The sequence below is a fragment of the Protopterus annectens genome, chromosome 9.part0, assembly GCF_019279795.1.
Source record: "Protopterus annectens isolate FY-2018-M chromosome 9.part0, PAN1.0, whole genome shotgun sequence".
Classification (NCBI taxonomy): domain Eukaryota; kingdom Metazoa; phylum Chordata; order Ceratodontiformes; family Protopteridae; genus Protopterus; species Protopterus annectens.
Window position 1 is genome coordinate 746,136,005 of NC_056743.1, and position 26,517 is coordinate 746,162,521.

A 26,517-nucleotide genomic window follows, 5' to 3' on the forward strand; every position below is an offset into this window, starting at 1 on the left:
AGGGAAATGACTGGAAGCCTGGTTAAGACTGGAAGTGGACCAACCAAGCTCTCAGTTTGAAGGTTTGAATAGAGAGATGGAACATTCCTGACTGATGAGTCAGAAGGTCTGGTACTGGGTCCAGAATCCACAGTACCTCTTGGAGATGGGGCCATAGGAAGGGAAACCAGATTTGATGAGGTCAGTATGGAGCAATGAGAATCAACCTGCAACTCATTGATTTGGTGTTCTGTAGAACCTTGGGGATTAGTGGGAACGGGGGGGGGAAGCATAAAGAGGTCCTGGGGGCCAGTCGTGAACAAGTGCATCCCTTGGTGACTCCCCCGGGGGGGGGGGAATTAGGGCTAGATAGCTGCTGCATTTGGCGTTCATGGGCATGGCAAAAAGGTCGCAACAAGGCTGGCCCCACTTGTGAAAGATTTGTTTCACAATTTCCTGTTTCAGGGACCACTAGTGAGGCATTAGAATTGCTGTGCTTAATTTGTCCACTATCACATTGGATTTCCCCAGAGTATGCATTACAATCAGAAAACAATGAGAAGAAATTGCCCATTGCCATACTCTTTGAGCCTCCCGACATGGGGTAGGATCTGGTTCTGCCTTGTTTGTTGATATACCACAATACCAACATATTGTCCATCTGTATTGCAATCTTACCTGGTGGAAGAGAGCGCTGGAGTGCTTGCAATGCCAGAAGCACCACTCTCATCTCTAGGACATTGATGTGCAAGTGGTACTCATGTTCTTGTCAAGTTTCCTGGATGATCTTTCCCAGGTAATGCCCCCCCCCCCCCCATCTGGGAAGCGTCTGTGGTCACTGTAGCTACAGATTGAGGGAGAGGGAACAGTCTGCCTAGGGTTACTTGTGTGGATAGAAGTCACCAGTGTAGGTCCTTCTTGCAGGAGTCTGTGATGAAGATCTTGTGTGACATGGGTAACTCCTGCATGGACCATTGAGCAAAGAGTAGCCACTGCAGGACTGTCATATGTAGCCGTGCTAGAGGTACTAATGTGAGTGTAGCAGCCATTGTGCCTAGGATATTTAGAACAAATTTGGCCTGTACCTTCCTTTTCGAGAGCAAGATGGCCACTTGATGGCACAATGTCTGTATTGTGTCATGAGGCAACTTTGCTACCATGTCTACTGTGTTTAAGTCTGCTCCTATGAATGTAATATACTGTGATGGCAACAAGGCAGATTTTTTTAAATTTATGGTGATGCCCAGTTCCGAGCATAGATGAATGGTGGTGTCTCTGGCCTTGGTTAGTAGATGCTTGGTGGTGGCAGTTAAGAGCCAGTCGTCTAAGTACAGAAACACCCGGAATCCTAGCCACCTCATATGAGCCGTGACTACTGCCATGCATTTGGTAAACACTCTGTGGGCTGCAGTGAGACCAAAGGGCAGAGCTCTGAACTGGTAATGACTGGCTGTCAGCCAGAAGTGTAGATATCTCCTGGATCGCCTGTCCATTTTTATATGGTAGTATGCATCCTGAAGATCGATTGAGCACATCCAATTGTCTTGTCCCAGAAAAGGGAGTATAGACTGCAGTGTCGCCATCTGGAAGTTTGCTTTCTTCACTGACTTGTTCAGTGTGCTGAGATCCAAGATGGGTCTCCAGGCCCCTGTTTTCCTTGGAACTAAAAAGAACCTTGAGTAAGTTCCAGATCCGATTTGGTCTGCGGGGACTTCTTGGATGACTCTTTTTCTTAGCAACTTTTGTATCTCTAGGGTTGCCTGATCCCTTTGACAGGGTGGAATGTCTGGGACGGATCTTGATTGCAGGGGTGGGTTGGAGAGGGGTATGATGTATCCCCTGGATATTATCGACTGTACCCATTTGTCTTGAATGATGTTTAGCCAGGCTTTGGGGTACAGTGATAGTCTGCCCCCGACTGCCTCCAGAGGTGGGCCTCCTTACAGGAATGCTGGAGGGGTCTGTCAGAGAACGTATCTCTGTCGCTCTGATTTTGCGAACCCCCTCTGCCGCGAAGTCGGCATCTTCCATTATTATTTCCCCCTCTGCCCCTGGGGGGAAGTCACCAAGTGCTTCCGGTGAAGCTCTTTGTGTTTTATGGAACCACATTTTGCCACTCTTCTGGCCTTTGGGGTAAGGCCTGGTAGAAATGACAGCGTTATACCTTCCTGTTTGCACCTGGTCAGTCTCTCTTTAACTTTTGGCCCGATCAAGGACAAGCCATCAAAAGGGGCGTTTATAAAGGAAGACTTGAAGAGCTCCGCAAACTCACAAAGGCGCATCCAGGAATGTCTTCTCGGGGCTATTCCTGTGCCTGCTGCCCTACTCTCTCAATCGGCTGCATAAGAGATGAGCCGCATAGAAGAGTTGACCACAGAACTCAAAGTTGCAAGCTGAGAGGTCACCTTGTCTGACACCCCTGCAGCTGTAGAACCTTGTAGGATATCTCTTAGTTCCTTCAGGAGATCCCGCTGGAGTCTGGTAAAATGAGTTAAGTAGTTGAGCGACCTGAGAGTAAAGGTCTGCTGATGAAAACATATGCTTCCCATATCTGTCCATTGTTAGAGATTCCTTATTCGGTGGATGGACAGATGAAGTTTCCATTAAATCCTTTTTGGTGGCTGCCGCCACCACCATAGCATCTACTGGGACACCTTGAATAAGCATTCCCTGTCGGAGCAGTTATAAATTTGTTGAGCCTCCTTGGAACAGATTCCACTGATTCTGGAGAGCCCCACGCCTTTTGACTGACTACACCAAAGAGATGGTCAAAAGGCAGAGACACCTAGGAGGTGGAGGGTTGAGATCCAAATGCCTCCAGGTATACGGATTCATCTTCAGAAGGGGTAAAGGACTTCCAGCCGCTTCTCTGCTTCAAAATCTCTAAGATGTCTGAAAATGAGCCATCCTCAGAGGGCGACCATGGGGACCCTTCTAAGTCCTCTAATCCATATCCAACATGACTCCTCAGAGGAGTCTAGGTATTTCTTCTTACAGGTTCTCTTCCGAGGGACCTCCCTGGAGAGGACCTCTGGGGAAGTTTCAGAAGAGAGAGACTCGCCCAATGGGGTGACTTGGGGCATCGGTTCTCTGTGCCTGGGGGGGTGAAGGATGATACAAAGGCAGATGCCAGCACTTTTGGGGAAGAGTGCCTGGATTCGAGGGTGGAGCCATCAGGGGGTGACGGCACACTCCTCATGACCTCGAAGGCACCACGATCTGGACCCGAAGAAGCCTTCTGTTCTGAGGAGCAAGGTGATGTTCCACGAGCCAAGGAGGTGGGCTTCAAGGTTGATGTGGGTGCCAAGCTCACCTGCGCCAAAGCCCCGAGAGGTAGATTTGGATCCAGCAAAGGTCCGACCCAACTCTCCTCCCTGGACCTGATGGGGAAGCATCTGCTCCCAGACTTTTCAACAGAAGATGGCACCAAAGAGGTCAGAGCAGAAGTCGGGACAGAGATCCCCAGGGGAGTTCTAGGGCCTGACAGTTCCACCACAAGCACATCCAAGCACTCTGGCTCCAAAACCACTCGGGTAGGAGGAACAGAAGAAGGGGGTGTGACAGTCATCAGTTCTAATACCTTCTGGGCTGGACTGAAAAGGATCTTGGCCAGCGTCAGAGTCCGAAGCAACCTCTTGACCACCCACTCCACATCATCATCTGACAGGCTCCTGGAGGAATGAGAGGAGTGGGTCGAGGATCTTAGGCTACCAGCCACCGACTGTAAAAGAGGTGACTGAGGTACAGAGGAGACCAGCTTCAAGGTCAGGGACCGGCTCCGTGTATGGCTCCTAATCGGTTCCAATAAAGCTGGTGGAACCATAGGAGTAGCCTCATCGGGCCTGAAAGCTTTGGGTCAAAATTCGTGTCCTTAGACGGCTTTTTTGCCGGCTCAGACGCAGGAGCCGAAGAAGCAGCTCTCTTTGTGGATTTGTCAGATCTTGGGAAATGAGAAGATTTAGAGGTCTGACTTCCCTCTACTGCCTCAGTAAAATGATCCTTAATCAATCCCCTAACAATGAGTTTGTTGTGTTCCTGCAGGACCCTGGTGCTAAAACCATGGCAAATAGAGCAGGAGTCCTGAAGGTGTACCGCACCTAAGCAATAGACACAACTGGTGTGTCTGTCAGTTATCGACATCTTTTGTGTACAGGAGTCACACTTCTTGAAGCCTGACTGCTTCACTTCTTTCCCTTCCTTGGACATAGCAAAGTATCCACTACAACAACAGCCACACAGTCCAGGAAAGCTATCTGACAGGCAAAAACAAAGGCTACTAAACTTTACAAAATTTCAGAACAGCACACAAGTAGGAAAAAGCCAGTAACTAGTCAAAGGTTATACTGCTTTTTTTTAACACACTGGTAGGAGAAGGGACTAGAGGAGAGGTCCCTAACTTAAGTGACGATCCCCTCTAGCCAGAGGAGACGTCTCTAACTAAAATTACGAAACCTCTATAAGGAAAGGAAGTAGAAAAACACGGGGGGGGGCCCTCTAACTCAAACGGGTGGAAAATAAAGACAAAGGACGAGCCCTATAACTAAAATGGGTTCGTACGGAGAAAACTAAGGCTTTAAGATGGGAAAGGGTTTGTAGGCCTAACAGAAAACAATGGCCAAGCACAATAAATAACAACAAGCGCCAACTATAAACTAACACAAACTAATTCTAAAAGTTCTAGAACTACTCTACAGCAGTATTTGTAAAACACTGACTAACAGTATCATATAGCCAAAAAATAATTTCTCTTGGCCTGAACCCAATGAGAAACACCAGATCTATTTTAGCAACAAATGAGATCTGGGTATTCTTCCCTAGGCATTATGGGATAGGGTATAGCCTCAAGTCTGTGGAAGCTCTTGAGCTTTAGTAATAGGCTGAGTTGGAACCGATACTCCGTTCCGAACCCAACCAGCAAGAATGAAGGTGAGATGGGACAACATAACATAGATAGTAAGGGGCTTTTGGCAACTGAGCAGGAGTATACTGAAATGTATTTATATTCTACCAAAAACTGCTAATACGAAGCTTAAGAAATTTTTAGGAAAATAATCAGCTTTCAGCTGGGAATATTACTTGTAGATGAGGTCTGGAGCTTGGTTTGCAATAGTGAAGATGTATTGGGGTCCTAGAAGGAAAAACTATAAAAAAGAAGATAGAATTCTGAAGAAATTTATGAAGATATTTGTTATGGAAGATGTGAATTTAGTAGTTTGAACTCGGACAAAATTTACATTTTATTCCCAAGGTACAATAACTGGGCTAGACTAGACAGAAATTATATTTCACAGGAAGATTTGCATTGAACTGAAAGCTTGGACAAACATCCAATAACTATTTCCAATGCTCTCTGATGCTTTTCCAACCAAGAGCAAGATACATCTTTATTTGTTAGCTCTCAATTGTTAGCTCTCTGAGTGGTGCTGATGTTTGACTCAAGTCTGGAATGAACTTGCCTAGGTAGTTGACCATGCCAAGAAAACATTGCAGGGCTTGAACATTGTCTGGAGCTGGCATCTCGAGAATGGCTGTATGCTTCGAAGGGTCTGGTCGTAAACCTGAAGTGGTAAATAAATGACCAACATAAGTGACTTCTCATATTCTGAATTTACATTTCTGTGGAGTCAGCTTAAGATTCACTTGATGTGCCCTTTTCAGAACTGTTCTGAGGTTTCTGTCGTGCTCAGCTTCACCATTACCTCCTACTAGTATTTCTAATATAATCGCACAAGGATACCCAGAAAAAATTTGCTCCATTGCATTCTGAAAGACTTCACTTGCAGAATTTATCCCAAATGGCATTCTCAGAGATCTGTACCTTCCAAACAGAGTACTGAAAGTAGTTAGCAACAAAGATTTCTTGTCAAGCAAAATTTGCCAAAATGAACTCTCTGCATCTAAGACAGAAAAAAACAGTGGCATTTGGCATCAGAGCTGCGACGACTTTGACTGTGTGATTGGATGATGAGGTCTTTACAATGCTTTGTTCAAATCTCATGGATCAGTACATATTCTGATGTTGTTTGATCTTTTCTTATGAGCTACCACCATAGAAGATACCCACTCAGTTGGAGTAGATGAACCAACTGGACAAATCACACCTTGTCACACAATTTTGTCTAGTTTGATTTTGACACTGGTTTGCATGGCTACTGGAACTCTGTGAGCTGGCCTGATAACTGGACTGACATCTTGGTCTAATGTCATGGAATACACAACTGGAAGCGTGCTTAGTTTGTCTCAGAAAAGATCAGCACAGGTAGAAAGAATGTACTGGGCGAAATTAGAATAGTGGTCTTTTAAGCTAACATGATGGATTTCCTTGTTAAATGAAAGCAGTCCTGTTTTCAAAGTGTCTCTGTGCCCCAATAATGATTGAACGTGCCTCTTGACCACATAAAATAATAAGTTGTAGCATCTCCCAACAGAGTAATATGAAAGCATTACTGAGACTTCGGTTTGAATCTCTTCACCACCAAAAACAACAAGCTTTGCGCACTTTGCCAAACCAAGCCTTTCACCAGCACATACTCTAGGAAATTTGTCTGCTGACATAACGTTGTACTTTGAGCTCTATGGGCTTACCATTTATCCGAACAGTACAAAATGCTTAATTCTTGGCCCATAAATCTATTCCATTGACTGTTTCACTAAGCACTGGCACATTATCAGCATGAAAAGTATGATACCCTGGGTCATGGCTTTCTAATTGATCAACTCATTTCTTAAAATGTTCTCTTTTAATAAAAGAATATGTGGATTTTGAGTTACAAAATCTTTTGAAATTATTCCATTTATTACATTTGTGGCACTGTTGACCAAACACTATGCACTTTTCCCTTTTAGATTCATGACTTCTACCACAGTTCAGTAGTTAACAATGAAACCAGGTTGTGGCGTATTGTTTGAGTTTGCTGACTCACTCTTATGCTTCACTGAGGATGTGTGAACTCTTAGTACTTGCTAGAAGGTTGTGGGGTTTACCTGTGAGTTTTGCAGGGGTTGCAGTTGCTGCCATGTGCCTAGGCCTGTTTCTTTTAACCACATGCTACATGCTATTAATGTGAGCTTTAGAAGTTACATGCCTTTCTCATTTGTAAGCATATTTGTCTGCTTTTCTGTGAGCTCGTATATCTGACAAATCTCAATGGCCTTATTTAAAGTTAAATCACTGTAACAAAGCAAATTTTTTCTCACAGCATCATCTTTAATACCACACAAAAGTTTGTCCTTTATCAGCTCATCCCTTAAATCACCAAATCTGCACATTGTAGCCTTATTTATCAAGTTGGTTATATATGCTGCAAAAGTTTCACCAGGCTTTTGATCCCTTCTATAAAATAAGTGACTCTCCATTGCAATGTTTGTTTGGGGGTTACACATTTCTCTAAATTTACATTTTAAACACTCAGGGTCTTTCTTTGACTCAGCCGGTAAGATAGCAAATGCATACAAAAATGAATGTTCTGTTTCTATGGCTTCTGACCCAACTAAATTAAGAAGAATCGATGCCTTTGTATGGTCATCTTCATCCAAAAATGCAGCCTGTATGAAAATGTCGTACTCTTGCTCAAACACTCTCCAGTTCTCTGCAGTATTAGTATCAAACACAAGTGCATTTGGTTTTTGAAATCCATCTGCCATGCCGACAAATTATAGTAAAGCACAATGCAGTCCAGGACTACTTGTAATAGTATACGAACAAACTGTTATGTCAGCTTTTAATGACATTCAAATGCACAATAAACTCTTTGAAATATTGTACTTTGCAAAATATGCTCTGAAATGGCTGTATTTATGAAATAACTGTACTGTAACACTGCACAAACTTGTGAACACTTCATACACTTCTTGTAACTCGGATAGCCTTATTTAATATGAAAAATTAAGTGCTTTGCAAAAAATGCAGTTTCTCTTTATTTTGTTTTATTTGTTTTATGCAATTCAGACTTTATTTCAAACATTCTCCATAGCAATTCGAATATTTCTAGCAATGTCAGACATTTTGACTTATTCTAATATCATTTAGCGAATTCTCCATGCTATATTCCATATTTTGCAAGTAAGAAATAGTTTGAGCAAGTTTTATCATTTGAAATTCGTATCTGACCTGTTTTGCAAATTATACGTGCAGTAGGGATGGTCCAGTTCTCTATATACCGCCAGTAGTAGCTAGATGCGTTACGATTTAAAAGTAGAGAAACTGGAGTTCTTTCTGGCCATAAGTCGTTTCAGTCTGCCTTTTCAACATCCTGTCCTTTTAGACATCCCACTTCTGACACCATGTCGCTCATCTCTTTCTATACATAAAAGACAAGCAGGCAGGATAGTTTGTTTAAGATTCTTTATTACATAGAAACACATCAGGATGGATAGCTGCATCATTAAATATAAACAAGTTGATTGACAGGCAGAGCTTACATACATAAATGCTTACATCTCAACAGCTTACTACAAAATGGAAGTCAGACTTGCATGTGCTCAGTATTTATACACTTGTGCAAGCCCTTGGATAGCTTCTTAAAGAGACATATACACATTGAGCTACAGTATGGCAAAAAAGAAAAGTTACCTTTATTTACAGATGATATTGTGTACCTGATACATCCGGAAAAGGATATCTCAGTGGTGTCTAACATTTTCAGACAGTTTCTGGATATAAAATTAATGAAGATAAACAAAGGCTATATACAGAAGTTATGTACTTACATACAAGTTCAGCAATGCCCATATTTATGGGTACGTGATAAGATGAAGTAATTAAAAAAGATTTCTGTTATGGCAGCTAAGATATGCAAGCAAATACTAAACAAAAGATGATACAAAAAACTGAAAAACTAGAAGCTCTTGTTTATGGATATGTATAATAAAATACAGTTAGTGAAAATTATTTTATTCCCTTTAAATTTATATATAGGTCAGGGGTATTGTTACCAATGCGATGAGACGTTGTGAGAACAGTAAATAGTAAAGAATTGAAGGAATTTATCTGGGAGGGGAAGAGGACAAATATTAAATGGGAGAAGTTGATCCTTCCAATAGAACAAGGTAGTTTAGGATTATTTGATTCAAAGGGAAATTTTAGAGATGCACATTTATTTAAGGCTCGTATACATAACACGAGCAGAAGATTATAATTCAGAATGGAAAGGGATGATGATGAAGTGTGTGGGGGTTTCAAGAAATAGAGAGAGAGTGAGATTTGGGATGCATATCCTTAAGGAGAATAATAACTATGCCAAATATTGTATTCATAAAGCAGTCGAAAGTATTCTGAGAAGTAATCCAGCATGACCATGGAGAAAGAATGTTTTGTTAATAGGGATGACTACAAGTAGGGGTACAAAAATAAGCAAGAGTGGACTGGAACTTACTGGAGAAAACTTGCAAAGGGTCCAAGGTATTGAGAGCAAATGACTATAGAGGGTAAGGTAATAGAGTGGTATGCGGCCATTAAGGTGTTTGGCCTGCAGACTAGAGACTGCCTTTCGTACCATGGATTGATATCAGAGTTTAAGCAAAGAGAAAGGGATAGGGGAATCCTAAGTGAAAGACCTACTCTAGTTGGGTTTTTAGTTGAATCTGGAATAGTAGCTGCTGTTAAAAAGGAGTAATTAGTAGGGCATATAAAATATTGAAAGATACCTATAAGAATCAGTCAGAGGAGGTTACAAAATATTGGGAAGAGAGATTGGATACGCAATTTGCAAGGAAGGAATGGGAGAACATAATTACTGCTCCTAAATATGCAATGAAGTTTAGAAGGTTTTGGATCTAATCATGGAAGTGCTTGTATAGGTATTTTATACCCCAAGCAGACTTCATAGCATTACCTTCAGGTAGATAACAAATCTTGAAGGTGTGATGGGGAACAATGAGGTAACTGGGCATTTATGTTTTGGGATTGTAATGAATTGGCAGATTTTAGAAATTCCCTACAGAGTACTCGGTCAGAAATATTGGGTGAACAATTGAATGTGTGTAAGGATGTAATATTTTTTAGCTGAGACACAGGATCTGAATTGCCTAGACATTATAACACTTTATCAAGTTTAATTCTGTTGGCAGGCAAAAAAAAACAATTACTAGAAAATGGAAGTCTAAGTCTAAGCCAGCTGTATTTGAAGTAATATATATTATAGACAGGTAGATGAACTGGAAGAGGGATCTTTAGAAATGGGAAGGAGCAAATTACATAGAAGTAAATGAATATTGTTAGAACAATATATCCAGAATAATGTTCAGGAGGAGTGAGGTTTTAAGGGAAGACTGGAATTCAGCAATTTGTGTTATGGTGGACTGATGTTAATTACAAAAAAAAGATAAGTGATGAATAATGTATACATATGGAAAAAAAATTAATATTGTTTGATTTCTTTTCTGTTATTGTATGTTTGTCTATATCTGAACTGATAATTTAATAAATGTGTTTAAAAACAGTTAAAATGCCTCATTTTTAGTAAGATGTTTCTTATATTCCTAGAATCAACTGTGTACACTGTAAACATAGTTGATGAGAAATGATTGTGATTTTATAACATTGTTACTATTGAGTCCATAATTTTCATAGTTCTTGACTTCTAGTTCTTCATCAGTAAAATCAGTAGGATACCCTCTTAAAAAAATCCATTACTTGACAATCCAGTTCCATCTTTTTGTTCTTCCAGATCTACCATTATGTTACGGAATCTGTGGGCCAGATTACAAAAGACTTGCTCTCGATGTAAGTGGCTTTACTCCCATGTAAGACCTATCTATAAAGCAGACTTACAATCAGAGAAAGTATTTTAGAATCAGGCCCATATACCTGCCTCCTAATTATATTTTCAGACACTCTGGCTGCATCCCAGTGTAATGTAAAAATGTGTTCCTACAAACATTTTATAATTAGTTTTTAAGCATGTGGTGTTGGGGTCCATATACACAGTAGCATCCAAGTATGTAACTCTACACTTATTATAGATACTGCAAATTAAAAAAAAGGGGGCTGAGTTGATATAATTAAAAGGCTTGTTAAATTATTCTTCCAAATCCCTCCAAATTAAAAAAATGTCATCAATAAAATGACAATAAAAAATCATATTATTAAAAAAAATGATTCTTAAACAAAACTTCATTCTGCCAAAAATACATGACTGAATTACCACAACTGGGTGTCATAGTGGCACCCATAGCCACATCTGTCATCACTTGTAATCAACACGAGATTGCATGAAGCAAAATGGTTTAAAACCTTGGCAAGTCATAAGTTTAAAATAGCAACACTCCCACGTCGACAAAAAAAAAAAAAAAGCCAAAGGTATCTTTTTTTGCAGGGGGCAAGCTTCCACCCCCCCTAAACATTATATATCTAAACTCAGAGAAAAGAAAGAAAGTGGGAGAGGGCATAAAACTCGCCTTTTTCTTTCGTGAGTCCAGTGAACCTTAAAAAAAGGATGCAACTTACAACCTAGCCTGTGATGTAGCAAGTGGTGATGCATTGAAACATCAAAAACAATCCCTGCTTCAACATGCCAATACCTGGCAAAACAGGATATGACAAAGCGTAGGTTTTCCTATTGGAAAACTAAATTTATTTAGCAACAATTATTTTTTTTTCCTTTTTTGGCAACTGTTAATTGTCATATTCACCTGGATAGGAGGCTGTGTTGAATTTATAACCACTATATCTCAAATATCACTTCTAATCACAAAGGGTCTGCTACAATTTCTTTGTTTGGTTTTCTGTCATTAAATATGTTTTTGGAACTTTTCTCCCCTGGCCTCTCCTGAAGAGGTTTTTCATGACCCAGTCGGATCTTCCAAGAAACCAAATGCAAATAAGTAAATAAATAAATATCTACCTACTGTAATCAGTGTTCTTGATAATTTCATGCTGGATATTTTATTGCAAATCAGTGTAAAAAATGTAAGAATTTATATGATCGTAGGATATATGAATTCTACTGCATTGAACTGATATGCACACAAGCTAAGGAGAGGTAAATAAAGTGAATGTATTATGTTTTGTAAGTTGAGTAGAAACACAGTGCACAACTGACATGTGATTCAATTAAACACAGTTTTTCTAATTGAAATGGTCACCAGAAAGCCCTTTTGTGGAACTCTAATTACTTCAAGCTGGTATGGCCTAAAGATGTGAGGGGTCCCTTCCTGCACGGGAGGATCTTAGGCATTATTCTCAGCTCGTATGTTTTGGCTGAAATAGTTTTGTGAAATGCATTTCACAGGACTGTTTTTCAGTTATGTGTAATGGACCCCGGGTTTGGCAAATCTAAGTAATGCTATAAAAGTCAGATTTTTTTTTAAACATGATGCCCTATACCTTGGTGTATTTCTTCAAGATAATGCAATGCATAGATTTCCATACTTTTTTTTGTTTCACTCATTGTCAGTTAATCAATGAATTTCAAGTGACAGTTAACCTCTTCATAAAGCCAAACCTTAATCCATTCATTTTATAATTACCTAGTTAATTCAGTTTAGGGTTATGGGAAAGCCAGAACCTGTGCCAGAGTTCCGTGTGTTCAAGGCATAGAAACATTCTAGCCAAGGATACACCTCATCACATGATGCACACATGCATTCACTCACAAAGGGTGTGTACACACACACCTATGAGCAAACTGGAGAAATGCCAGTTCACCTGCAATACATCTTTGAAATATGAACATTTTAAACACAACTGTTGCTTGTAAATGCTTTTCTTCACAAGGCTTTTTGTAGCTCCACTAAGCTCACTGTGTCCTACCTCCCTGCATTCACCTAATAACTTAATATTAAGACATCCATGATAGATTATGCTCACTCTACCTCCTCTGTCTGTACTATAGTGTCCTGCACACTTTCTCTTCCATCCTACTTTCTACCACTTGTTCACCCTCACAGCACCTACCTCCCTCTATTGTACTTCACTTGCTGTTCTCTCTCCCCCTTCATTATCCACGTAATCATCTTTTATGTCACTGTAGCCCAAAGTAACATACACTAGAATTGTTGAAACCTTGATATAAGATTCCTACCTTATGTTTTTGCTTGCTTAATATTGTATTTGTACTCTTTATCTCTGTTGTAAACTCCTTGTGTACTGTTACTTTGGATCAAGCCTGAAAGTGGTCCACATGGATCAGTCCACACCTCTCAACTGTCCATATTTTCACAGAATGCTAAGATTTTTTACTCATATTTTTGGTCTGTCAAAAATTGTGGTTTTCTGGCAAGTAACTGAGGACTGAAGTCAGAAAATAATGGCAGACATTTGAGTTTCAGACTTTATATCCTTCAGAAAAGGATATAATATGCACAGTCATGCTGGTGTAAAAGCTGTTATTTTATTAACTTTTTAAGTTTGTAAGAGCAGTATTTAAAAAGTGTCCCTATATTTGTAACTTTGTCCAGATTCCGTACTCTAAGTGGATGAGAGGTATGATCAGTGCTCTACTCTGGTCAGTAAATGGAAACTAAATAAATGTGGGAGGAAACTGGAGTATGCATTAAAAACTTACATTAACAATGGGAAAATGTGCAGAAGGCATTTGAATCGAAAACAGAAATTGTGGACAAAGCAGTAACCACTGCGCCACCTCTTTTATTCATTCTTGCACTAAAATACACTAAAGTACTTTCTTGTTGAGCTATTATTCTTTTACTATTTCTCCACGTAGTTTAATACATCACTTTAAATTTCATATCAGTTCATGCTATATTACTAGAGGCAAATGTGCCTAGAGCTGTAATGCAGCTTTACTGCCTGAAGGCCAGTAGAATCACGTTTTATTATATACACATTTCATGAACACAAACCGATGTTTTAAGTACCTACTTATCTGGATGCAAACTGTTAAATAAAATAAATAAATAAGCAAACAAACAAATGCACTTAATGAAAATTAATCATGTTAGCCCAGCTGGGTGAGGCACATTTTCAAAGAAGAGATTAAAGGAAAAGGCCCCTGCATTAAACATTAGCAAATATGTCAGCATGACACAGTACGACGAGTGTAAGTTTATATAACAAAACAATTACAATTAAACAGATGTGACCTATAAATATAAGATACATATATAATGGGGAGAATGCAAACAAAATGTAAACAATGCATCAGTATTAAAGTATTAAGCCCAGTAAGTAAATAATATAAACTACAAATAAAAATCATAATATAAACCATTTATGCAGATTGTATAAACATTTTGAATAGCAGAGAAGATAATGATGCAGTTAGCTGAGTGGCTGGTTATAGATTTGCTGGAAGTGAAGTTTTTATAACAATTGGTCAGGACATTGAAGCATATTCATGTACAGTGTAAGTGAGATCCTATCAGTAGGAAGAGGGATCTGTTTTTGTTCAGGGATTCTGTTGTAAGAATGATTAAATAACTACATGCATGACTAAATACTGACACATATCCTATGGTTAATGTCAAATATTTCACATCTGTAACTGCATTCATGCCTTTTTTCGTTTAAATTTTTTAAAGTATTTTCTACCTTCAGCTCTCAAAGTTAACGTTCTGTTTTACCTCATCTTTTATGACTGGATTTTGTGAAGACCAAATTAGGGAAGAAATGCTATGTTTATGTCTGGTATCTGCCTGTCCCACTGAAATTTGCTAATGACATGAACCCTGGCCTTCACCCGGATCCCCTTTGTGCATCTGTAGCCAACCCTTCACCAAGACAAGAGCTGCCATTGGGTGCTCAGTCCTCCCCTGCACCAGCTGATCTTGTGACATCCTCGATACATTCCAGAAATACATTCACTAGCATCACAGGAGGAAGCACTGCCTCTGCATCCACAATTAGCCATAATGTGTAGAATCCAAAGTCAAGTTTCTCTGCATAACTTCTGCTGTTTCCTTTCAGCATGTAAATTCACAGAAACAAGTGACTAAGGCAACAGTGCATGTGACTGCTACTTCAGAAATGTAACCTCAGTTTTAATGGCAGTAAGAGAAAGGTAAGACAGACTCTCACAGTATATCATGTTCCATAGAACCAGAAGTAGAAAGTTCAGCTCTGAAAGCAATGCAGGGAGGAGGGAAACAGAAAAGTGACCAAGGGTTTTTGTTTGAGCTTATTGTGTAATTATCTGCATTGTTTTGATCTTTTCTCTCTTTCTCTCCCTCTCTGTGTCTAGGGGTTCTCTCCATACGAAAGGGCCACCTACCGTTACACTCCATTGCTTGCCTGGCTTTTAACTCCAAACATCTACCTCACAGAACTGTATGGAAAGTTTCTGTTTGTAACCTGTGATGTAATTGCTGCTTACTTCATGTACAAAATACTTCGACTCCAAGGACTGGATGCTAGCCATGCATGTTGGTATTGTTGTCTTTGGTTACTGAATCCTTTACCAATTATAGTTTCCAGCAGGGGAAATGCAGAGGCAGTCCTTGTAGTCCTGGTTCTTGCCACATTGTACTGTCTGTACAAGGGATGGCTGGTAATGGCTGCTGTGCTGTATGGACTGTCTGTGCACATGAAGCTGTACCCTATCACCTACGCCCTTCCAATAGTCCTATCTCTTCAGAATGAAAAGAGTCATGATGATATTAAACCAATGGTTTTAAAGTCTTTATTGCAACCTTTCTGTCGACTACTCAATTGGAGAGTAATAACCTTTGGAACTGTTGCTGCAGCCACTTTCATAGCCTTGGGTTTTGTGTTTTATCAGCGGTAAGACAACTCCACTTACAGTTTTTGAATATCTGTTAATATGACATATATTTTATTGTTCTGAGCTTTGGATAAGGTTCTTTAGGTATAAGTATGCCCTTTCACAGAGAACGCCTGAAATATCGATTAACCAAACTGATAATGCTAATACTCTATGCAGTGCAAGATGCATAGTTTGCCAGGTTAATTCTCAGGGCTGCTGAATAAGCACTCTTATCCATAACTTATTATTTATTTATTTATTTATTTCAGTTTGACTGGGAAAGTCCACTGGGCCTAAAAAGAGCCTATTTTCAGTGGAGGCCCGGGGAGAAAAGCTCCAGTAACAATGACAAACATATTAGCATATACATATACAAAGCAAAGAAGTCATACAGCTTTATGCAGCATTCTACAGTAATAATAAAATCTAGCAACTGTACAGTCTGAGTCATTAGCAGTGAATTACAACTGAAATTTTACATTCCACAATAATAGTAGTAAAAATCTAGCAACAGAACAGTCTAAGGGTCATTAACAGTGAATTACAATTAAGGACAAGAAATTGTCGGAAATAAACTGTTAACAAAATTTGGAGGTTAAGGAGGAGTAGGAGGACAAATTATGTGAGTACAGAGATGATGCACAGAGTTAGAAGGTGGGTTTTGATATAGGAGGGTCCTGTGTGTGGAAGGAGCAAGGGCATTCCCACTTTGAAGATAGGTGGGAATGGAGGAGGGATTTAAAGTTAGAGTGGTTACGAGTATTTCTAAGGGAGGGAGGAAGAGAGTTCCATAGTTTAGCTAAGGAGCAGGATAGTAGACAGTGTCTAGGTGGCCGTAAAGGTTTGTAGATTTTGAGCAAATTCTGATTTTCTGACCTAAGTGAGCAATTAGGAGTATAGGGGGTTAAGGAGGTGGAGAAAGAGGGAAAGGAGGATGGGTTAAATATGAGCTTATGGGCAGTGGTAAGTTTAAGGAGGTTCAGATAGTTGGGAAGCTCGAGTCACTACAGTGAGTGGAGGGAGATACAGTGGTAGGATGAGTTCCTAGAGTTTGTGGCAAATTTGCAGATTTTATTGTAGATGGCTTCTAATTTAGTTTGAAGGCCGAGCTGAAGATTCAAGGACAGAGGAGCTCCATACATTAGGGAGGGGAGAAGGTATGTGGTGGAGAAGGTTTTTCTGGTGGAGGGGTTGAGATAACAGTTATGCCTATATAGGAATCATAATTTTTGGTGAGTTTTTTAGGTTAGTTTGGATGTGAATATTGAATTTTAGATGTTCGTCAATAATGACGCCGAGCAGTTTGGTATATGGGACAATTTTAATGGTGGTGTTATTCTGGCTTATGATCTTGAAGGAGGTTTTATCAATGGGGGAGTATTTAGATGGGGAAAAAGTTATTAATTTGGTTTTATTGACATTAAGGACTAGGTGGTTGTTTTGCATCCAAGTTTTATTATTTGAGAAAGCTGACTGCATTATCTGCAGAAGGTCAGAAGGGGAGTCAGCTGAGCAGATGATTGTTGAATCTTCTGCATAATGGGTTAGTGTAGAATTGGGGATGGAGTGGTGAAAGTTGTTGATGAATATATTGAAAAGTAAGGAGCCAAGGACAGAACCTTGGGATATCCCAGTAGGGATGTGTAGAAAAGAAGAGGTGGAATGTTTCCATTTAACAGCTTGTTGTCTCTTAGAGAGAGAGAGAGATGATGAACCAAGCTATGGTGGAAGGGGAGAGATTGAGGGAGGAGAGTTGTGATAGAAGTATAGGGTGGGAGACAGTATCAAAGGCTTCGGAAAGGTCTAGGAATAGGGTTAATACAATTTTGCCAGAATCACGAGCATGGTTAATGGACTCGAGGAAGGATAGGAGTGCAGTGATGGTACTGTGCCCAGGATGGAATCCATGATGTGTGGGGGTTAGGAGGTTGTTTTGTGTTAGATAAGGCATTAGCTGTGAGTGAATACATTTTTCCAGGACTTTTGAGAGTGGGGAAGGTATGGCAATAGGACGGAAATTAGTGGCGTCAGTGTTTTTACTGCCTTTATGGCGTGGTGTAATGAATGCTTGTCTCCAGAGTGGGGGAAAATAACATTCTTGGATTGACCTATTTATTATGATGGAGATAGGGAAGGATATGCTGTTAGCAGATAGTTTGATATATTATTTGATATATATTATTCTAGCTTTTTGACTGTATCAGCATTTCTAAATGACATTTTGGGAATCCCCATTACTATGTAGGTTGTATGTAAAAATAATATAACAGTGGAGTGTTTTATGTCATAATTTTGTTTACTTTGTTTTCTAGGATCTGTATATCATTTGGGTTTCAGAAACCCCAGAGCCAAAGTCAGTATTTATTAGTTTGGCTTTAGCCTGTAAGTAAAGAAAAGGTCAGCATCTAGTCTGAGTGGGAACACAGACATTTTGTACTAGGGTTGTTGTGCCCAATGTTATTGGACATATTTAAATAAGAGGACAAACCGTATTTGGGATTAGAGAGAAAAATACAAATAAATGGCTTAGACGAAGGATGAATAATTGAGCAGTAAGGCACATCTGTTATAATACAAGCAAAGATGAACAGACTAGTGTACCTCTTAACTGTCCCTAGTTTTTAGGGACATTCATAATTTTGTCACAGAATTTTGCTCCACTCAATAAGATTTAAGGGAATGAAAGAATTCAGAAATGTTTGTAATGTTGGACTGATGATGATAGCAAAGAAAATATATGTGATGTAGATTGTATATAAATGGGAAAAATGTTAAAATGGTTTGATTTTCTTTTCTGTTATTGTATGTTGGCCTGTGTGTTAAGTGATAATTTAATACAGGTGTTTAATGAAATTGCTCCATCTGTCATAAAATTATATTTTTTAAAGGCGGTGGTTAGCAGTCAGTAAATACTAATAATCATTATTTACAGATTTCTTTTACTTCAAAAAAATGAACATAATTTCACATACTCTTTTCTGTCAACTTTCTAAGTTAATAGTACCAGTATTTATAAAGTGCTCCTAATCTAGGGCCATTTTCCTAGCTATTTTTGCTTTGCCTCTAATACTGGAAATAAAAGGCTGAGAAATATGCAGACCAGATTGACCAGTGAACTTTTATGATTGTCAGTTTTTAAGAATTTATATAAATGTAGGGCAGGGTAGTTGTAATACACACACACACACACATACGGTACTTTTCCGTTAAACCCCTACCAGTTTGCGCTGCTGTATTGTGATGGTGTTTCTGTACCGGACACAAGTGTCAGGGTGAGAAGTCCATGTGTGCAAGTGACAAACAAGTGTCTATCTAACGGAAAAGAATGTAAGTCACAGATTTGTGCATTCGTGAAGGCAGGTTTGATGTGTATTGCCACACATCAAGGAGCCATTAAACCCCTACCAGTTTGCGGTGCGTTTTTTTGATGGAGTTTCAGTAGCAGCACAACTGTCAGGGTGAGAAGTACATATGTGCAACTGACAAACAACTTTCCATGTAATGGAAAAGTATGTAAATCACAGATTTGTGCATTCATGAAGAGAGGTTTGATGTGTATTGGCACACATCAAGGAGACAGACAACTGATGTAGCACACTACTGTTGGATAGACAGTCACACAGTTAAAAGTATTCCGTTTTTGCAGGTCGTATTTCACTGGCAGCTTGTAAATACTTCACCAGAGTACACCAGCTGCCCTTATGTTTTGAAAAAAACATAAAGGATATCAGAAGACTGCAGCAGCTGCTACAATGATTCTCATCAGAAATGCCACCTTACATTTCAGTCCGATACTGTCTGGGGAGAGATGCTTCCGATTCCCACGGCAGGTACTACTACATTTTTTGGGCAAAGTGGACATCTGTAAGGACCACTTGATGAGGAAAGCTGTTCATATCCCACAAATTCCACTTCTTGAATAATTTACTCTTCTCAGCCAGAATCACCGAAAAGCTTTGAAACATCCCTGTTGTGGCATGAGCTACAGCCCGCCCCAACTGAAAGGAAGCAAGTTAGGTGCAATCCTTTAGAAGACAGGATGCAGCTCAAAGAAAAAACTATTCCCCTTCAAAGTACTACTCTGAAAATGGTTGTCCTTACAACAGTTCCACAATACTTAATGCTATGTGTGTGTTCTAGCAGAATGTGACCACTGCTCATTTTGTTTTCCTTCTTACGGCGGTGAGAACTGGTAGGGGTTTAACGGAATAGTACCATACATATATATATATATATATATATATATATATATATATATATATATATATATATACATGCACACACAAACACACACACACACACATATATATATATATATATATATATATATATATGTATGTATTAGTGGGAGGAAATTATAATAAACCATGGAATGCAGTAAACAAAAAACTATTTGAAATAAAGAACAAGAATAAACTTTTAAGTACTTGCTGTTAACTGGACGTCTTGGTAAAATTAATGTTTTTATTATTAAGAAAATGTACATCACAAAAGAACATATATTTTCCAGCGTGACATGAGGATGTTTTCAGTTTGTCAGGTTATTGTACTACAGTAGTATTGGCAGCAAATTAAGAATAAACTGAAGCATGAGTAGTGGAGATGTGATAAGGGTGGAAGATAATGTATTTATAAAAAACTTCATATATTACAATAAAATGTATACAGTTAATATCTGCACCTGCATGGGTGCTGTATTAGTATTTCATTGTCATTTTCTCATGTTTATTCTGTAGTTACGGTTGGGACTTCCTGGAGCACACCTACCTCTACCATTTAACTAGAAGAGACATCCGCCATAACTTCTCTCCCTACTTCTACATGCTGTACTTGAGTGCAGAGAGTGACTGGAGCTTTGTCCTAGGCCTTGCTGTTTTTATTCCGCAGTTAGTTTTGCTTGTATCTGTATCACTGGCATATTACAAGGATCTTGCCTTTTGCTGGTTTCTGCATACTGTTGTTTTTGTCAGCTTTAACAAAGTGTGTACATCCCAGGTAAGATTCCCTTTTAAAATTTCGTATAATTTTTAAATTTGTAATCGTCTACTTTGGTTATTCCTGATAACGAAACATTCAGGAAGTATAATGATACCTTACACAGTCTATCCTAAGCAAAACTTTCCAATTTAATTGAATGAAATAACTCAGTTTTCCCAGGTAGTTCATTTACAGTTCAGACAAAAACAAATTCTGTATCTGATAACATCTATGAATATCAATAATGTGTTCACTGCAGATGTGCATCTAAATAAATACATCTGATTAAAACAGTAGCAGAATTCATCGCAGTTTACTGAACAAATCATGTTAAATGCACAGCTAGCCAAAATGTCTAATCTCCAAAATACAATCCACTGAAGGATGTCAATGCAATGAATGTAAAAAGATAAAATATATACACTCAAAAATGATGATACACAGGGAAGAAATCTCCCCTCTGTGCCCTCAGACCCCAGAACAGACTGCATCATGAGTATGACGTGCAACTCCATCCCCTCATCCCTAACTGTATGTGTGTGTGTGTGTATATGTATGTATATATATATATGTATATATATATATATATATATATAATATATATAGACCTTATTATTATAGGTGACAAGGGTTGTTCAGACCCCCACATTGAAAGGGGTCTATATAATTTTGTTGAAACTCAAATGAGTGAATACTCATTTGTTGAACACCTCTTCAGTGAAAATACTATTCATCGAACCATGTTTTCATCAAAAAGTTTCCTAGAGCAAACCAGTGGTTGGCAACCATCTAGAATTTGCCCTTTTACCAACTGTAGTGCGATCTCAGAGTTGGTATGTTTAGTTAAGGGGTGTGTGGGGACGCAGGCCCCCCACCTGCGTAGGTGTTAAGTTTTATGGTTTTGTTTACAGTCACTATGATCTCTAAGGCGGACTACCATCAGTTTGCCCTAGGAAACTTTTCACTGAAAACATTGTTCGATGAATAGTATTTTCACTGAATAGGTGCTTGACAAATGAGCATTCGCTCATTTGAGTTTCAACAAAATGACATATACCTCATTGAAAGTATAAGGTGACTTTGCCTTTCACACTTAACATGATTAAAGATGTTTATACTTCATTAATATCTTATAATCGGTGCAGTGAATGTATGTGTGTTATCACTTTTCCTGTACAATAAGTGTACTTGTATATCATACAATGTTTTGTTACATTCTTCATAACTTGTACTTTGGTAAGCTTTAATTTATAGGCTGCCGTGTGAATGCTGTATTTTGTCTTGTTTTAGCTGATGCGCTATTTTTTTGTAATGCCTTGGTTCTTAGCATCTACATCATATTCTTACTGGTATGGGTATCCTAGTTTACATAATGTTTTTGTAATCCACCAGCTTAATAGCACACTACATTCATAAACAGAATTTTTCATAACTCTGAAAATGAATTATATTGAGTCATACTGCTTATTAGTGTTAACTCTAAATTCCAGATTGCTGTCTGCAGTGACTTTAGCAGTTGGACCTTATTGATTTATTATTTATTTATTTATTTATTTATTTAACATATGTTAACCAGGTTAGTCCAACTGGGTAGAGACCCTTTTTCAGCGGAGACCCGAGGAAAAAAGCTCCAAAGAACAGTTACATACATTTTAATTGCATACAGGAGAAAACTGATTTGCTTTTATTTTTTTTAAGACTAAGACTAAATCGCAAAGTATACAATTTTTTTCCAGAGCATGAATCAAAAACGGTATAATTTTTTACAAAGCATGTTACAGGACCCTTTTTGGGACAGGAATAGTACGAAAGAAAGAAGATGAGTCAGAAAAGTGGCATAGCAAGGAATGTATAGAGATGCAGGAAGAGAAGTAATTTGCAGACAGTGTTAGATAAGATAGCTAGAGAGAGAGGCAGAGGTGTAGAGGAGAGGCACATTAATGGTCTAAGGTAGGAGTATACAGAATCATTGTAGGTCGTAATTAGGAGAACGACTATAGTAGACAGGAATAAAGTGAATGACTATAGTAAATAGAAATTAAGGGGATAGAAATAGAGTTTAGTCTAGTTGTGAAGAATATTGCTTGGAGAGGGGGAGTAACAGGCAGAAATAATAGCAGGTAGGAAGAGAAATTATGGTAGGCCTAGAAGATAGGAAGATAGGATTATGTTGGGTCATTGTAGAGGCATAACCATGCCTTCTGGAAGGTACCTTTTAGTGCAGCTTTAAAGGAGCTGGTGTTAGGGATCTGATGTGAGGTGGAAGTTTATTCCAGGCTTTTGCAATGGAGTAGCTATAGAGTAGTTTGCAAACATTTTTGTTGGGCATATAAACTTGTAGTAGGTTTTGTTGAGACCTACAGAGAGTGTGGTTGAGAGTGTAAGGCTGGATGAGAGTGGAGAGAGAGGGGCAAAAAGATGGGTCGTGTAAGACTGAATGAGCTATGAGTAGCTGGAGTAATAGAATTTAGTGGTGAAATTCCAACCACTGCAGTTTTTTTAAGGCTGCACAGTGATGGATGTAGTAGGGTAAGTTAGATGCAAATCTTGTGGTTTTGTTATAGGTAAGTTCCAATTTAGACAGAAGATTAGTTTGGATGTGAGTATAGGGGCTCCGTAGAATAATGTGGGGAGAAGGAAGGCTTGGGCAAGGGAGAGTTTGGAGGAATGGGTGAGGAATTTTTTATGTCTGTATAGGAGTCCAGGTTTTTGATGAGTCTTTTTAATACATTGTTGAGTGTGAAGATCAAACTTTAGGTGGTCACGAAAACCAGTTTCTCACGAGATTTCAGGTCCCGAAAGGGCATACTATCACCCCAGCTGTAAATCCTCCCACCTTCAACAATACTTAAAGTACCAGGTCCTATCCAACATCTTGTTCAGTCTATCAACATCTCAACCCCAGGCACATTTAGCTCTAGATCCAAACACTACCACAAACTAATAAACAAATTCCTGAAGTTCATCACCAAGTATAGACATAACCTAATACTTGGTGGTGATATTCACCCCAACCCTGGCCCACTACTTCATATACAAATACCCCCTCTACTTGCAATCTAAGTTACAAACCTACAATTAATAGGCCAACTAACTCTCTCCTAGCCTGTCATCTCAATATTAGAAGCATTAATAACAAGGTACATGAATTGCATGCACTTCTGAATGTCCACTCCACTGAGATTCTCTGTTTATCTGAAACCTAGTTAAAACCTGACACTACAGACAATGAAATGTTACCACCTGGGTACAACATACACAGGCTGGATCATGCTTCCGGGAAGGGGGGTGGGGGTAGCTGTACTCTAAATCTGAAGTGAATGTCTCCATAGATGTAATACAACCACCTCAGAGTAATAACTCGGAGATTCTTGCCACCAAATTGCAACTTAATAAAAATAAATGTATTAATATCATCTGTATGTACATTCCCCCAGGTAACAATATATCTACATTTGAAGATATCCTGCACTGGCTACCCTCAAGAAACCCTACTACTTGGAGACGTTAACATAGACTGGGGCACCTGTTCTTCAGAATCCCCAACCACCCATATTAACCTGCATGCATTTACACAAATCATATCCACCCCTACCATGATAGGTAAACCCAACCAAAAAGAAAGCATACTTGACTGGGTACTCATAAATAGTCACCCCCAACTGTACACCTCTGGTACCCTCCCTGATGGCCTATGCGATCTCCTTCTAACATATGTAATTAAGCACAAAGCCATTAATTCCCAACAACCCTTACTCAGAAAGGTTAGAAACAATAAAAACTTTGACCCTGCCAAATTCCAACAAGAACTAAACTCATGTAATTGGTCTATTCTAAAACACCTCCCCTTAGAGGAAGCAGTTGCATACTTTAACAACAAATTCCTTGAGATCCTTGATTTGCATGCACCTGTTCGTTCAAAGAGAACAAAGACAAAAACTGCGCCATGGCTTTCTAAAGAGTCTAAACTCAAAATTACCCTTAGAAACAAAGCATTGGCTTTATGGCGTTCTTCTAAAGACCCCCAAGATCACATTAAATACAGGCAATCCAGGAACGAAACTAAAAAATCCATTTTACAAGACAAAAAAACAATACTACTGTAATTTACAGACAGTAAATCAAAATAACCCTCAGAAGTTTTGGGCAAGTTTAAATAATCTGCTACACCCTGGACAAACTTCAACCCCAGTCCCTGCTGCTACTATTGATAAAACCCCTGAAGATGTTTCTGACAGTTTTAACCGATTCTTTACTGAGACAATTCAAGACCTAGCTAGCCAACTACCTCCTAGCTCCCCTGGTCCTGAAAATACCACACCTAGAAACCTACTCGCATTCAGCTTCCAACCAGTCGCCACTTCACTTATCTGTACCTTGATCAAAAAATTAAAACCCACTACACTTTCTGCTGATCAACTCCCTGCCGAGTACCTACAAAAATCAGCTGATGCTATTGCTTACCCCGTCTCAATACTAATCAATCAAACCATAGTAGAAGCTAAAATTCCCACCATCTGGAAAATATCCTATGTAATCCCACTTCACAAAGGAGGCAGCTCTACTGAATGCTCCAATTATAGGCCGATAGCTATACTCTCTCCACTTGCAAAGATTATGGAAAAATGTATTCACAGACAACTCATGCACCACCTAATCCAGAATCACCTTATGGCAGACACTCAGCATGGCGTCCGTCCTCATCATAGCACTACTTCAGCCCTCCTAGCCTTTACCAACACCATAAACCATAATCGCAGCAATAATTATATATCCTCAGCCCTCTTCTTGGATCTTTCCAAGGCATTCAATATGGCTGATCACCAACTTTTAATCCACACCCTGCAAACATTCTGTCTAGATACTAGAGCCCTTCAATGGTTTCAATCCTACCTGAATGGTCAACAGCAGGCTGTCCTCTGGCAAAACAAATTCTCTAATCTTCTACCTAACACCCTTGGAGTACCACAAGGCTCTATACTAGGGCCCTTGCTGTTCTCCATTAACGACCTTTATACTGTCATCCCAAAAATCAGCTGTATCCAATATGCTGATGACTCTATTCTGATTTGCTCGGCCACATCTCCAGTAGAGTTATGGTCAGCTACCCAGACCACCTTTAATACAATAGAAAACTGGCTTTCTGAACGTCGTCTGATACTAAATCCCAAAAAAAACTAAAATGCTGTTTTCACCAACACGTAGGTCTACTGCTTTCACCTTTACCATAAATTCAAATGATAGCACAATAATCTCCCCTGACCCCTCTACAAAACTATTAGGTGTCATCATAGATAATAATCTAAAATTCGAACTACATGTTAACCAAACTATCAAAACCATCAATAAAAAACTAGGGTCACTTTACAGAATAAAAACCTTCCTAACCCATCCAGCTAAAATTGCCATAGCTCGCTCTCACCTTCTTTCAACCCTTCTGTATGCATCCCCTCTACTCTCGAATTTAAACAAGACTGTCCTTAACAGACTCTCAATTTGCTACAACCTCATTGCCAGGTTTGCCACTGGGCTGCCTTTTAGGACACATCATTGCAATCGATCTAAATCAGCTTGGGTGGCTTGAACTACCCAGCCTAATCCAGTATAACCAACTGATTATGGCCTATAAAATCCTCTATAATCCGGACAATACTCCTACACTTAAAAATATTATCACCCCCTATAACAATCCTAGACCGCTTCAATCCTCTAACAAACTACTAATTCAGACTAGCAAAATTAATAACACAGCAGGTGACTCTCTCTTTGCAAACTCTGTAAGCAGACCCTGGAACTCTCTTCCAGCTGTTATTACCTTACTTTCTACCTTAGGTCAATTTAAAACTAGACTCGAACAACATTTGGCACTTAACTGGCTATGTCAATGTATCAAGCCTGG

The 26,517-nt window shown here is 39.2% G+C and overlaps 1 protein-coding gene across 2 annotated transcripts in view; it reads left to right on the forward strand.

Moving 5' to 3' along the window:
- PIGM (phosphatidylinositol glycan anchor biosynthesis class M) overlaps positions 1 to 26,517 on the forward strand; it is a 367,285-nt gene that overhangs the window by 192,207 nt on the left and 148,561 nt on the right. For both annotated transcript variants that reach the window (XM_044083380.1, XM_044083381.1), the window contains exons 4-5: positions 15,120 to 15,658; positions 20,378 to 20,636. In XM_044083380.1, coding sequence (XP_043939315.1) covers positions 15,120 to 15,658; positions 20,378 to 20,636 — 798 coding nt within the window. The remainder of the gene's footprint in view (positions 1 to 15,119; positions 15,659 to 20,377; positions 20,637 to 26,517) is intronic.